General features: G+C 42.7%; 1 protein-coding gene across 24 annotated transcripts in view; it reads right to left on the bottom strand.

Moving 5' to 3' along the window:
• The window catches only part of DOCK9 (dedicator of cytokinesis 9), a 275916-nt gene that overhangs the window by 85436 nt on the left and 175077 nt on the right, over positions 1-15403 (bottom strand). For all 24 annotated transcript variants that reach the window (XM_045081367.1, XM_045081374.1, XM_045081380.1 and 21 more), the window contains exons 14-22: positions 12784-12866; positions 12078-12200; positions 5076-5155; positions 4809-4996; positions 4608-4673; positions 3207-3299; positions 2075-2198; positions 1448-1569; positions 291-377 (exon numbers count right to left, since the gene is read on the bottom strand). In XM_045081367.1, the coding sequence (XP_044937302.1) occupies positions 291-377; positions 1448-1569; positions 2075-2198; positions 3207-3299; positions 4608-4673; positions 4809-4996; positions 5076-5155; positions 12078-12200; positions 12784-12866 (966 nt within the window). The remainder of the gene's footprint in view (positions 1-290; positions 378-1447; positions 1570-2074; positions 2199-3206; positions 3300-4607; positions 4674-4808; positions 4997-5075; positions 5156-12077; positions 12201-12783; positions 12867-15403) is intronic.

Raw genomic sequence — 15403 nt, 5'->3', positions numbered from 1 at the left:
CAATGAAACTGATCATATAAAAATGAAAATATCAAAGAAATAAAAAATAAATTTTAAAAAAGATTTCAAAGATCCTCCAACAAAAGAAGAAAACTGTTGAGAAATGTTACTTATATTATTCATTTATATCAGTACATAAGAGCACCTTATAATGCACTTTCTTCAATGAAGGACCTCTAGAGTAAAAATATATCCATATGACATTATCAATTAGGATTTCGTTTTACCAAAAAATAGTGCAAACTCATTCATTCAGCCATCACTGCCAACGCTACTGGAATAACACATACCTGAGTATACACTGTGGAAACCAGATGAGTTGAAACTTTCAGCAGTGGCTTGCTTCCATCTACCCATTTAATTTCTGGACCATAATGCTGAAAAGATAGGGAAGGGGAAAAAAAAACCATCCCAACAAATCAGTGACCTTGGCTTCAAACACCACGTTCACGGACGGGTCTGAAGAGGAGTCACAGGCTCAAACAGCATCAGTGACTCAAGAGTCACAGCTGTCTAACAGCAGGGATGCAACTGATACTCATTTCCCCCCACTTTCTTCCCCTCACTGCCCTCCTTCCTGGATTTTCCAAGTTATCTTTTGCTTAGTTGCGGCTGTGGAATTACTGTCCATTTGAGAGGGAAAGAATCCTATTTCACCAATGACTTAGACAACCCAGAGCTCAGGAACATGAAAGCGGTGGCAGAAGATGCTGCATCCAGCAAATAGGCCAGCAGAAGAAGACCTAACATGGGTAAAGGGCCAATCATCTACGTGTGCTTATTTTGATTTCTGAAACCTCCATTTTTTTCTTGTTCAGACTAGCAATTTTAACTGAAGTTTACATGATTTCCCCTGATTTCAGAATATTTTCATGATTTTTCCAAAACATGGACCCAAATTTGGAACTACTTAAATGCAGAAAAACATTAAAAGCCATTTAAAATGAAATGAAAACCTAAGCTTGTTATAAAACTCAAGTCTATAAAACGTAAGATGGCTTAAAAAATGCAAAACCAACTAACCAATTAGAGAAATCTAAGAAAATCCAGGCTTTTCTGAATCAGAAATGTATCAGAACAGGCTACCCTGACTTCCTCTAAGCTGGAGACAATTCCTAATACTCAGAGTGACTCTGAGAACACATCCCTGTTCAAGCATGGCTAGTTTGCAGTGAAAAACTCCTATGTCATCCAGCATCTCCACATCTCCATTGCTCTGCTGAGATGCTGCTAGTTCAGGGCTTCTACAATGCCCAAGCCGTAATTCTAAATTGTGCTGTCGAGAGTATTGCCTTCCACCGGCCTATGTTTACTTGAAAATGAATAACTAAAACCAAAATGTTGAGACCAGCAAAAACACTGTGTGCTTTTTTGTGTTACTCTTGCTTTAGTTGATTTTTCATGTTTTCTGAAAGTAGTGGGATAAATGAATCTTAAAGTCCTGTACCCGGCCCATCCCAAGCTCCTGGTAGCCAAGGTAGCCAGACGGGAGATTGGCTGAGACGGGAACCTGCTGTTCACTTGTTACCACTCTTCCATCCTTCAGGAGGGGAAGCCAGGAATATCCAACTGTTGAAACAAAGCACAAAAAACTTCACTGTAGGTATTCAAAAACATATGAAGGAAAGTCAGTGCTACTCAGCTGCTGGATCTTTAAGGCCCTGAACTCGTCTCTGCAGAACATTGTCTACAATGTACTTTGGCCTCTTTGGGATTACAATTCTAAAATGATCTTTTAAAACAATTTACATATGCTACCTTCACAAACTTCATCAAAAACTCCAGAAAGGGGAGCCCCTGGGTGACTCAGTAAGTGTCTGACATCTGCTCAGGTCAAGATCTACAGGTCCTGGGAGGAAGTCCTGTACTGGGCTCCGTGCTCAGTGGGGAGCCTGCTTGTCCCTCCCTTTCCCCCGACTCATGCTCTCCCCTCTGACTCTCAAATTAATAAAATCCTAAGAAAAAAAAATAAAAATAAAAATTCCTCAAGAGGATGAGGGCTCAGAATCAAAATAAAACTTGAGAACCTAATACATAAGTTATGAACGACCAAGGTAATGATGAAATCCCAAACCTTGTGTTTCGACAACATCCCTCTTCTTTGTGCTCCCTTTACTTGAATTATCACAGCTGACATGGAAGAATGTGAACAGCAAGTGGTGCTTTTCGTGCAGCTGGGTGGGCAGTTCTATTTTAATCTGCAAGGGAGACAAAATAACCACCTTTTTAATATTTTAAAATGAAAATTCTTGATGAAAGCAGCCACACATGGCACCGAAAGCCCAAGCGTCCGTTTGGTTTCCGAACTGATACTAACATTTGCAGTTAAAGAAGTGAGAGAACAGAAACTGCTAAAGAAATGGATCCACAATACACTGTTACAGGCTGAATGTGTGCCCCCCCCCCAATTTATATGTTGAAATCCTACCACCCCCCTGCAAGTTGATGGTATTTGGAGGTGGGGTCTTTGGGGTGATTAGGCCAAGAGTGGGATGAATGCTCTTACAAGAGATCCAACAGAGGACTCCCCAACTGTCCATTTGAGGGCACAGTTGAGAAGTCTATGATGGGGAGGGAGATGGCCCTCACCTGGCCATGCTCGCAACCTGACCTACAACTTCAGCCTCCAGGACCGTGAGCGCAAACAGTCTGTGGTATTTCGTTACAGTAGCCCGAGCAGACCAAAACATTCACCAACCAGAAAAGGAAGAGTTAGTATTTCAACTCTAGAAAGAACTGGAAACCACGACATTGACCACTACATTACCTTAACACAGCAACGGCACAATGAAAAACCAGGATAGAACATTTCAAAGAAAGATTCATAGGGTAGTTTCAATGAGCTACCCTATCATTCTACATAAAGAAACCCAATAATGAGAAAGAAAGATTCTCAGGTCTGACGAACATAACTACACTTAAGTATGATCTGTAAGAAAATATGTCAGAATATTAATTTGGTAGTAACAGAGCAGAGATTTTGACTTTTTCTTTTCTATTATCTGCATTTTCCAAGTTTTTAGAATGAATGTTACGTTTGTAATTAGAAAAGATGATGTAAAATAAATGCTCCAATCTTTGGTTCTAGCACTGTAATTCCAGTATAGTATACACTTTCTCTTGTTTTTTACTTTACTAAGCAAAGAACTTAGAGTTTTCCTTAAGGCTGGTTAACTGGGTTTTCCCTTGAAAACCTCCTCGCTTACCTCATCATAAAATTCAGGGTTTTGGTGATGGTGTAAAACTGCAGCAAAAGCACTTCTTATGAACACGGGCCCGCCAGGTCTGCCATAAATGCACTAAAGTAAGAGTTAGCGAAGAAAGACACCAGTATTTAATGAACAGAGTCAGAAATTAAACTCTGGCGTGTTGTGGATTTCCTCCACCTAGGAGACTCCAGAGCCTTCAGTCCCCTTTCTCCTGGGTCCAACCCACCCTCCCGTCCACCCTCCCGTCCACCTCCCTCCCCCAAGCACACACACCTGTCCTTGCGCTAACCTGTCCACAGGTCCCTTTCACAGCTCCACACCGTCACTCACACAGTCCCTCTGTCTGAATGACCTGCCCTTCCGCGAGCACCGAACTCCCATGTGTCCATCAAGAAACAATTAATTCCATCCTCTGTGCCCCCTCAGCATTTTTTGTACTAATTATTCAGTTTGGACAACAAACCATTTCTATGTGCCAGGAGCTTTTTCTCCATGACTACCTTTCCCACTAAGCCGTGAATTTCTTGAGGACATAAACTATTATTATATTCTTCTTTGCATCTTTATCTCCTTCCCTTCTTGGAAAGTCATTTCCACATAGTTATAGTAAAGAATGTGGAGCCAGGCTACCTGGGTTTTGCACAGTGGTTCTACTAATGGATCGCCAAAAGCAACTTATTTAAATTCTGTGCTTTAGTCTCATCTAAAAAATACTGTTAGGAGAATTAAAGGAGTTTAATACCTATAAGACTCTAAGTTCAGAGACTGTACTATAATAAGCATTCAGTAAACATCACCAATGATTTATTACTATTATTATTACTATACTATAATAATAAATATCAATCTATTTTTATTATTATTTCTGTTACCAATCTTACTAATATAATTCTTAGCACCCACACAAAGGCTGGCTCATAGTAAGACATGATATGTTTACTGAACTAAACACACATAAGAAACCTTCATCCCTAAAGAGTGTAATTAAACAGAAAGAGCCAATGAGGAGCAAGAACGCAATTACTCCACAGTCTGTGAAGTTCAGCCAATATGGTTAAATATTGTGAAGTCACAATATTTTTGTGTCTGTTGATTGTAATGTGCTAAATTCCTTTAGTTGTGCAATACCACACAGGTCCATTTTTAAATTGGAAAAATAGGGGCGCCTGGGTGGCTCAGTGGGTTAAGCGTCTGTTTTCAGCTCAGGTCATGGTCTCAGGGTCCTGGGATCGAGCCCCGCATTGGACCCTCTGCTTGGCAGGGAGCCTGTTCCCCCCCCCCCCGTTTGCCTATCTGCCCACCTGTGATCTTTCTCTCTCTCTGTCAAATAAATTAAAAAAATCTTTAAAAATAAAATAAAATAAAATGGAAAAGTGCAAACATACATAAAAAACAAACCTTCAGAGGCTGAGAGTCTTCCTCATCTGAATCTTTGAATTCAACGCAAATAGCAATATTTCTGGCCTGCAGCAATATTTAAAGAAAAAAGGAAAAAGAAAATGAAACAAAAAGCCAGAATATGTATTTATAAGAGAACAGGAGAAGCCAAAACCCAAGAGAGTCTGATACCAAAACGGAAACCTCGACCTTTGCACTCACCTTGGCGAAAGACTTTTGACTGTCGTATTTCAAGTACTTCGGATAAACATAAAGGTGATTGTTGTAGATGGTGTAAGGCTGAGTGTGTTTGGGTATGCAGGGCACAAACTCCTCTACTTCAAACGTCACTGGAGTTTTACTACAAGTTTCAAATTGCTTCATGGGGATATACGATGAATTGACATAATCTGGAAAATTAAAAACAAATAAATTGAAGTAAAAGTCAAGCAACATTTTCTCTGGTTGTTACAGAGAACTTACACTTACTAGGAAAGTCTGAGGAAACATTATCGATCGTAATGTCTAGATTGCCCAAAATCACTGGGAGCTTCGCCATCTTCTCAGGTCTAGGAGCAAAAGAAGAGAAAAACCACATGTCTGTAAGTTAGGTTAACTCTAAAACCTAAATCCCAGGGCAGCGCTTCCCAGAGAAATATAACATAAGCCACAAAAGTAATTTTAAACCTTCTAGAAGCCACATCTTAAAAGGTAAAAAGAAATAGGTAAAATTAGTTTTAAGAAAAACAATGAATTCTGGTACACTGAAAAGAAATTTTAAAAATTTAAAAATAAATAAATAAATTTTTAAAAAAGAATATTTGACCCAATTTATCCCAAGTGTTACTATTTCAACAGATAATCAGTATAAGACATTATTCTAATTCTTTGAATCCAAAATGTTCTACACTCCTAGCTTGTCTCAGTTTGGAGCTGCTGTGTTTCTCGTGTTCAGTAGTCGCCTATGCCCAGTGGCTCCCATGTTAGGCTGCACAAATCTAGGTAAGACTATGGGCAAGATCTACTATCTTTGTGAACCACTCCATCCTCACCCCCATTTTTGGCTCGAGTTGTGACAATACAGAGCTAGAAGCCGTCTTAGGCTCCCGTGTCCAGTGAAACACGGGACACAAAGTAGGTGCACAGGGAAATGGCTGGTGTTTGTATCTGGGTCTAACAGTCCAGTCCCAGAAAGCCCTCTGTGACGCTCCTGACAAGAACTGCTACTGCATCAACCCTTCCCAGCTGGAAGGAGACTTCAACACAGCCATTTTGACACCCAGGCTGCTCTTCCTCACTTCGCCTCTCTGGAACTTCCCCTCTCCAAGGGACCTGGTTACACTTCGCCGTGTAACACCTTTCAACCATCTACAAACAGCAACCACACCTTGCTGACGTCTGCCATTTTCCAAAGCTCTTTTGGGCCTTCCTCCAATGCCATTTCCCCCTGGAAGAATGTTCCATTTATATCTAGGTGCCCAAACTGCACACAGTGGGCCTAGAAAGGTCTGACCAGGTGGGGACTGAGCAGCCATCTGGTTTTGAACAATACATGCTTCTACTCATGTAGCCAAATACTATTATTTTGTGGTAGTCACACCACCCTGGTGATGTACATTACATTTAAATCACCTAAAATCCCTGAGTCTTTTTCCATATGCTTTACTATCATGCTATCTTTCTCCATCCTGAATTCATACAATTATGTTTTTTGGGAACTCAGAACAGGATTTGATTTTTTGCCTTGAGGACATTGTACTCTTTTACATTTGAGCCATTTCTATTTGATCAAACCCTCTTAAGTCCAGATTCTAACATCTCATGTATTAGGTATTCCTAATAGCTCGATGTCACTAAGGCATTTCATCAGCAAGTTATATTCTCAAAAAGTCACTGAGGAGGACACTACACAGAATACAGCCAAGAACAGGTTCCTTCTCAAGCCTCTAGAAGCTTACCACTAGCCCACTCTCACCCGTCCTGGTATCTGGTTACTCCAACAGTGGAACTGTCCACTCATGCATGCTACACTTCTCTGACTTGTTCCCAGGACATTAGCATAATACATACTTGTCAGAGGCTTTGCACTCCTCTGTGGTATCAGTTCCGCAACCCAATTAGAAAGAGAAGAGCAGAGATGTGGTTAGGACGACTAGTTCAACATGACATGGCTTATTCCTAGAAAACAGAATGCTGCTTGTGGTTCTTCATAAGCCACCTGTTTAATAATGTCTTTTTAAACGCTGCCTGAAAACACCAAAGCTCATTGGCCTACAGATTCTGCATTTTCTTTTATTCCTATTTTTGAAAAGTTCCTATCCCAGCTCCTGTTACCTGATAAGCAGCCTCACAGGTAACGTGTCTTGTCTATCCTGGGATATTATTCACCTGCACCAGGACTTCTTAACAGTCTTAAATTCTTTTTTTCTTTCTTTTTTTTTTATGATTTATTTATTTATTTTAGAGAGGAGAGAGCATGCGCATGAGCAGAGGGGCAGAGAGAGAGGGAGAGAGAACCTCAAGCAGACGCTTCGCCGAGCGCAGAGCCTGATGCAGGGCTCAACCTCACAGCCCTGCGATCATGACCTGAGCAAAAACCAAGAGCTGAATGCTTAACTGACTGCACCACCCAGGTGCACTCCCATAGTCTTAAATTCTTATCCTTATGACCACAGACCATGCTGAGCTCATTCATCTTTGCCCACTGCCAGCTCCAACTTCCAGTATCACTTCCTCCTAGCGTTTCTCTCCTTTCCACTTTTGTTTATATCTGAGTTTACATGAGCAATTCCTTGAAATCCTGAGAGAGATCACGATCAGGAAGGCAAGTCAACAATCTTCCCACACATTCCGCCTTCAGTTAAAATGATTTCTGGCCAAAGGATGTCCAGGGATAGCCCGGCATCACCCCTACAGCTTGCCCCTGCGCCCACTGTGTGATTTGTTCAAAAACACAATATTTTTCGCTACTCGCAGGAAGACTGTGCCTTTGATTCTTGGGAGCTGTCGCTGGCCTCCCACCCACTGCATGCCCCCCAGATGATACCCTGTCTGAGCCCCTCTCAGCTTCACACAAAGCTCCTCAAGGGACACCAACCCTGAGACCCATGGGTTTCTGTGCAGTGTTCTATTTTCCAGACATATACTGCCTTGCTCCACCTCTTCCTCCAAACAACTCAATGCTGCCCACATAGCACAACACACAGCGTTCCACAAATCTGAGAGATACCGCTGAAGCTGTAGCTGCGTCCTCGAGTCACAAGTTCTCTGTTTATTACAAAGAATATTCCAAATATGAGTATTCAGGGATGTCATCTTTCTCACCCCTTTCCAGTTACTTCCGCCCATAAATGGGTCGGTACCTTCCTTCACCACTCTTTCTATCCCTCTGACATCATCCTCATATGAACTTGGGATAATTGGATTGCTAAGCAACTAATTTCAATTCAACAATCTTTGCTGGAACTCTCTGTATAATGTGTTATTTCCTTCTCTGTCTGACTATACTTATTCCTCATTTGGTTTCTTCCCTCTGCTGAGAGCTTCTGCTTCTGGCTGCTAGTTCTACAGAGGCATTATGTCCACACATTTCTAAGAAAGCACAGATCTGAGCTTAGTTCCATACCACACAGCACATGGGCTTTGTGGAAGCTTAGTTTTTTAAATATAATGTTCAACTTACTTCAGAAATTTAGGGGTTATATTGAACGTGGCTTATCAGACATCCAAACCTACAAACAACAGAAATTCTACTGCCTTTTTTACATGCATTTGCAAAGTGGTGGTGGTGGGTGTGTGGGTGTGTGTGTGTTACACAAAGCAGATTCTCTTGTGACTGGGATTAGGTTTTGTTTAAATCTGTAAAGTATATATATATTCCATGTAAAACTTAAAATATTTGAGCATGAAAACCCATCCTAAAACTTCATTAAAAAAATGGATACAGTAGCTACATGTAGGGTATCTGGAATTTGGGAACTGCTTTTGTATACATATTAAGTTAGGAATGAGGCTCACTCTCACTCTTAGGAAAAGAAAAGGTTTTTTCTCTTCCCATTGCCCATACAACTGCTCGACAATCCCCAGAGGCAGGGAGAGTAACACAAACCAGCAGTCATTCCATGCCAACAGGCTGGGTGCCCTCACCTCTGTGTTTTCGCTGCCTGGTTCCCCCTTCTCTACTGTCTGTCCTGACCCATTAAAGTGACTGACCGGCAATACAGGCGTGCTTGGGTCTCCTGTAGTCCCTAAAAGCTTTGGAGTCACTTAAAAAATGTATATGCAATTGAAAGAAATTTGAGATGTTTTTGTTGAAAAGAAATCACTGAACTGATGTCTATGAGATAGTTCAGTAACCATTTACCAGGTGCTTACGGTGATACAACACACGTTCAACTGAGCACCACAGAGAGAACACAAACAGAGTATGATGATTCCCGTCCTCAACAAGACATGTTAAGAAGCACTTCCATCCAGTGTGTGCAAACCTCCACGGGAAGGCCAGTGTCTAGTGTACTGAGAAGGAAAGGGACGAGATGAGTCTTCTCGGTGAGAGAAATCACCCTGCGATCCGTTTTCCTTTATTCTCCCCATAGGTGTAGGATTACAAGGGTTATGAGGGCTCCCCCTTAAAAAGAAGAGGAGATTCAAGCTGAGAAGGCGTATGACCTGCCCCAGGTCCCCCGACATGGACATGAGTTACAGACTGGACTCCAAAAGAGGAGCAGGCGTGTTTCTTCTTAGACAAATATTTCTGGAAGCATGTATGTCAGCAATACCATTTATCTGACAGAATCATTTTCTTACTAAATCTTGGAACACAGCCCCTGATAATTACTGGGAGGGGAAGGGAGAAGTGGTTTATGAGATTTGGCAGCTGTTTTCTAAAGACTGGGGCAGCTTGAGAAAAATTTTCCCATCCATTATTAAATGACACTTTGAGACAATCATGGGAACAGAAACAGCAGCTTTGCACCCAAGCTAGTGCCCAGGCCAGTGACACAGGATCATTCTTTGTAAAAATAAATAAATAAATAAATAAATAGGAAAGGAAAAGAGCAATACTAAGGTTAAAAAAAAAAAAAAAAGGAAAAAGAAAAAGGAAACCTCTGGTTCCCTAACTCCAGTGTGGAAACCAGAGGGAATGGACATGGGCACTTCTCCAGATTCTTGCTATGAAGCAAAGACAAAGCCCCCCCCTCCCCCCGCCCATGATAGCTGCACCTTCGGATGCTGATAGCATCACACGCCTATTTGCCAGTTTCTGAGTCCCTCACTGGTCATGTTCCTCCCACAAGATCCTTCCTCGTGAGCATGCCCACAAAGGCGCGGAGTGCTAGGGAGAACACTGCTGGGCTCTGAACCAGGGAAGGCCTGTGCTGTTTGCTGCCTGGCCATGGCCTCTTGGCTCAGATCATTCCTTCATTAAAGACCCCATAGGGTCCTACCCCTCGGCCTCCACTGAGGACTAGAACTGTGAGCTGGGACTACCACCAAAGCACCACCACCAGCCAGGGCCATCTCAAGCTAGTCAGTGTAGGACGTAACTTCTGATAGGGCTTCTAACCTCGATCACACATAAAAAACTCCATTGTTTGTTTGTCAGAATATGAAAGTAAAAGTTAAAAAAAAAAAAGCCCAAATAAAATCACGGAAAGCCATAAGGTAGAAGAGAAAAGCCACCTATACAGCCACCCCTCAGAGACAACCATGACCACCATTTTGGTGTATATCCCTCTCTTTCCATCTGGCTGGCTATTTGCCTATCCATTTCTTCATTTATACACAAAAAGAAATATATAAAATATTTTCCTCTCAAAAATGAGGTCACATAGATACACTTTCACTTCCTTAACAATATAGTGTGTACACCTTCCCAAGTGATTACATTTGGACTGACGTCGTGATTATTAAGAACTACATGATAGTCCAGTGCAAGAAAACTGTCATCTATTTAACTAAAGGTGACTGGAGTTTTCAAAAAACGAAACAAAGTAAGATGACTTTTTATTCTATAAGCAAGGGAGAAATGTGACAATACTGTATGATGACATGTTGTATATGAGAACACTCACTATTAGTAAGTAATCATTTTTAAGAGATGCTAATTACAACTCTATTTAGAATTTTGAAAAATCAGAAGGAAGAGAAGTAAGAATAAGGCAAAAATGAACTTTTAACAGCCAGTCCTGAGTTCTAAGCAAAGTGAAATTTTTACTTTGACACGTGGGGGTTTTTCCCCCCCAAATAAAAAACTAAGATGGTAAAGGTCCTATGATACAGAATAACTACAGGCTGGCTCTCAGCCATTCTTTTCATTTCATTATTTTTTAATACCCTCAGTTCTTTCTCATTCATAGAATTTTCCCAGAAAACATCTGAAGTTTTTCTGTCCCTAGCAAAGGAAATGTCCTTAGCAAAGGAAATCAGTTTTTTGAGTTTCAAAGTGAACCCATGATGATGGAACACTAAACAGCGCAGTGATAGAAAATTCTCAGCCGGGCTGCCCCAGCCACTGCTTAGCCTCTCTTCTCCACCTTGCTGTGGGCTGAACGACATCCCCAAACACACCTGCCACAGTCTTAACCCCTGGTACCTATAGATGCAGGGTCTTTCCAGACGTAATCAAGAGAAGATGAAGTCACTGGGGCTGGCCCTAATCCAGCATGACACGTTCCTTTAGAAGAAGGACACCGCACCAGAAACGCACAGGAAGGCGTCCACGGGGAGCCTCCACAAGCCGAGGAATGCCTGGGGTCATCAGAGATGAAGGAACCAAGGAAGGATCCTCCCCCCCACAGATTTTGGAGCAAGTGCAGCCCTGCCAATGTCTTGGTTTTGGAGTTCCAGCCTCCAGAACTGCGAGGGAAGACATTTCTGTGGGTTTAAGCCACCCAGTCTGTGGCACTTTGTTTTGGGAGCTCTAGGAAACTCACACGCCCCTGGGTATAGGGAAAGCATTGAAACAATGCTTGTAATCAGGAAGCACTATGTAAGCTACTGTCCTTCCCTTCCATCACCCACTCAGGTAATGGCACCTGAGTCACTCCATTGTGCAAGTCGGAAATCTGGGGGTTATTTATCTGAGACCGCTACCTACCCACTGCTCTCTCCTTCCACCCTTCACCCAATCAGAAACCCCAGACAGAGGAACAGTGGGTCCCCTGATGTGACCCCAATTAGTCCCCTTCTCCCACTGCCACTTGTCCTAGCTTTGCCAAGTCCTTTCCCATCTCTTGCCAGTGGTCCCTCCACTGTCTCTTTCCTCTGAAGGCTCATCTCTACCTTCACGCCACCCTCCACAGAACCACCAAAAAATTAACCAGGATACCCTTCAATTTTAAATGTCTTCTTCCTTCCCAAGGACATGAGGTAAAATTCCATGCTCCCCCAACTGGCCCTATGACGTTCAAGCGGAGCCCACGCCCCATCCCCACCAAATACCTTCTGTCTCTCAGGTGTGCAAATAACAAGAAAGGCTTTGAGACTCACTTCCGGAAGTCTGCCAGTAACTTGAGCATGTCATCATTGGAGAGCTTATTGCTATCTTGCCTGTAAAGAGCAGAGAATCTGGCATTTTTGTCAAGGTTTCCAGATGCATCCTTAAACAACGTCCTGAAATAGCCAAACAACATTTCTAAAGTGAGTTTCCAAAAGGCCAAAATAAATCCACAACTTAACTTTGGTTTCCACGTGAAGACCAATTATTATTCCATTGGCTGAATGTAGCTAACAGAAACTTCATTATCTAAAAACACGGAAGACATTTATGAGGATGAACACAACTAACTCAATTTACATAGAAAACATTTCCAGCATATGGCTCGTGCTTAGGGAATAACATACACAGAAGCAGAGCTCACAATTAAGGATGATCTGCAGGGACCCCCCCGCCACGCCCCCGCCACAACAGCCCACTCCCTTCCCTCTGCCCCGGCTGCTGCCCAAGCTGACCTCGGGACATGTGCTGGGAGCCCTGGATACCGGTCTCCACACAGCTCTCCTCCAGCCAGCACCTTTCCTCTCTGCGACTCCACTAAGGGATTATTCAGATAGGGAGGGGGCTTTCGTATTTTTCAGTTTTACACATTTAAATCCTCTTTGTCTCTTAACAATAAACAGAATAGACCTATCTATCTATATACCTCTCTTCATATATCTCTATCTGTGTCAAATGTATAGAAGACGTTGTCCTTACCTTGCTGCCCACGCGAATGGCATTCTGTACTGGCCGAGTCTTTGGCATGCCTGCTTGGCATTCTTCAGCACTTTCTGAGCAACCTTGAAGACATCAGAATCAAGCCATGAGACGCTGCATCCCACCGCCAGGACTGTGGTCTAAAGAGCCATCATCCCATGTTCATTAAACAAGCTCTTATCAGAGTACCAGATGCTTGGAAAAGCACAGTGACGGCTAATGAATATGGCTGGATTTATACGAGGTCCAGAGCATTCTATTTAATACAGTCGTTAGCAGTGATTTTCAAAGAATGAGGACTGTTTCTAAAATGTTATGTCTTTTCTAAAATGTTTTTATGGGCCACAAGCATACCATTTCATAGGCTTTGACAGTTCTTTATATGAAGAACTTATGGCCTCTTATAAGTCCACTGGGTTATTAACAATAGCTAATTCTTGGTATTCCCACCAAAATATATCATGTTAATTCAAGTTGAAATGAGAACTCCGATGATAAAACTAAGCGTGTATAGCTCCTAATGTGCACTGGCCTGTGCAAATTCCCACAATCTGGGGGGACAGATACTCATTATATAAGACATTACAGGTGCTGACTTAAGTGAGGCCAGAGTTTTTCATTGCTAGAGTCTCAGTTTCTAAGTATAAATTACTGCTATTTTCACTTCGTAAGGATCGTTTTCATTTGTTGTGGGCTGACTTATTAACTCTATGGTGCACGGTGAAGCAGATTCGCTTTGGCCTAAGACATATGCATGGCAGACCAATGAATCAACTCCACCCCCGCTGCTCAAGCTCAAGCAGATGACCTTCCCCCAAGTCTGCTCTTGGACACTGCACAGCTACCAATGCCAAGCCTGACTCGGTCACGGTGGCACGTTTGAGGGCCTTTTACAGCACTAATGCACACCACAGTCCAAGCAGTCGTGGGAGTCGAGATCTAGAGCCTGTGAACCAAGGTGTGCACTGCAGAGCTGCAGCCTCGGCATCACCAGGGAGCTTGCCAGGAATGCAGAGTCTCGGGCCCCACCGCAGACCTGCCAGGTCAGAACCTGCATTCTGAGCAGACCCCCGGGATCCATGTGCACCAGCTCTGACGAGTGCTCATCTTCTAGATGAGAAGGAGAAAAGAGCAGTTTGTCTCGAAGTCAAACTGAAACCCGCTGTGGGACCCCAGGCCATTAAACCTCTCTGGGCTCTACTTTCCCCACCTCAAGACAGAAGGGTATGGGCCATAATACTTTTCATTACCCCTTCCAGTTACCAGACATCATGATTCCACCACAACTGTGTGGTGGGAATCACCGCCCTCACGAGTGAATTACAAACATGTGTTGATTGAAACACGCCCGTAGCTCACCCAGTTCCTCCCCTTCTTCCCGTTGGGTATGTTCTTGTGGGGGTCTGGGGTACACAGCCATCGGTAAAACGACCTACCTTCCTGGAGGGGTAATTTCACTCAAACATTTTCGGATAGAAACTATCATTTTTAGGTTCTAATAATATGGACTATGCTGTGAAGTAAAATGTAATATCTGCATAAAATTTAAGGCTAAAACACAGGCTTCAAGTAAGTTTTACTGTTGCCTGCAGCAAACAGGGCCTGAGCTCACAGACTTACTGGGGGTGCAAAGGGAACATGAGGTATGCAAAGGACTGAAGAACTCGTTTCTGCCCTCTCGGGCTTTCTCCCCCCCTCCCTCCTTCCTTTCCTACCCCCTCCTGGACCCCCTTCCTCCCTCTCTTCCTTCCTTCCTTCCTTTCTTTTTCTTCTTCTTTTTTAATCTATTCATGGCGGACACCTACGGAGACTTTCCATAAAAGTTTCCTCCTCCAAGACAAAATGTAATCTAAATGATGTTCCAGACCATCTTGGAAAACAGGAAGAAGGAATTTTAATACACATTAGAAAGTCATCCCTCAGAAATATCTCTGCCAAAACTTTTATTCTGATAAAAAATGGCTGATATAAAACAGATATAAAATGGTTGATATAAAATCTATTCTGATATAAAATGTTAATCTCTGCCTTAATACTTCAGAGGTGTGAAAGCGTGGAATAATGCACACATGGCTGAGCTTTCCGTTCCGTAAGTAAAGAAGGAAGAGCAGACTTGCACAGATGCTCAACGGACACTGGGAAGTGTGGAGTAGAGCATAAAGTTGAGCTCAAAGGGAAATGTGATTTTGCAGCAACATGAGCTGCCAAATTTTAAACTGTGCATGCACGTGGCAGGCAGAAGAGCAAAGATGGAGCATGTAGGCCCTGGAAATGAGTTACATACAAAGGGGCGTAGACCTTACTTGGGCCTTCACTGGTTATTAACCAAAACACAGCATGGAAGACATTAGGGGAAGGAAGGGAAAAATGAATTGGGGGAAGTTAGAGGGGGAGACGAGCCACGAGAGACCGTGGACTCCAAGAAACACACTGAGGGTTTCAGAGAGTATGGGGGTGAGGGGATGGGTGAGTCCGGTCGTGGATATCAAGGAGGGCACAGGTGGCATGGAGCACTGGGTGTTCTACACAAACACTGAGTCATGGAACAAGACATCAAAAACTAATGATCTACTGTATGGTGACCAATGTAACATAATCAAAAAATTTTTTAAAAAACAAA

This window comes from Mustela putorius, unplaced genomic scaffold (assembly GCF_011764305.1).
Source record: "Mustela putorius furo isolate JIRA1106 unplaced genomic scaffold, ASM1176430v1.1 tig00000551_pilon_pilon_pilon, whole genome shotgun sequence".
Taxonomy (NCBI): Eukaryota; Metazoa; Chordata; class Mammalia; order Carnivora; family Mustelidae; genus Mustela; species Mustela putorius.
The sequence above is the reverse complement of the archived record's forward strand: the minus strand, read 5'-3'. Positions and strand labels throughout refer to the sequence as shown.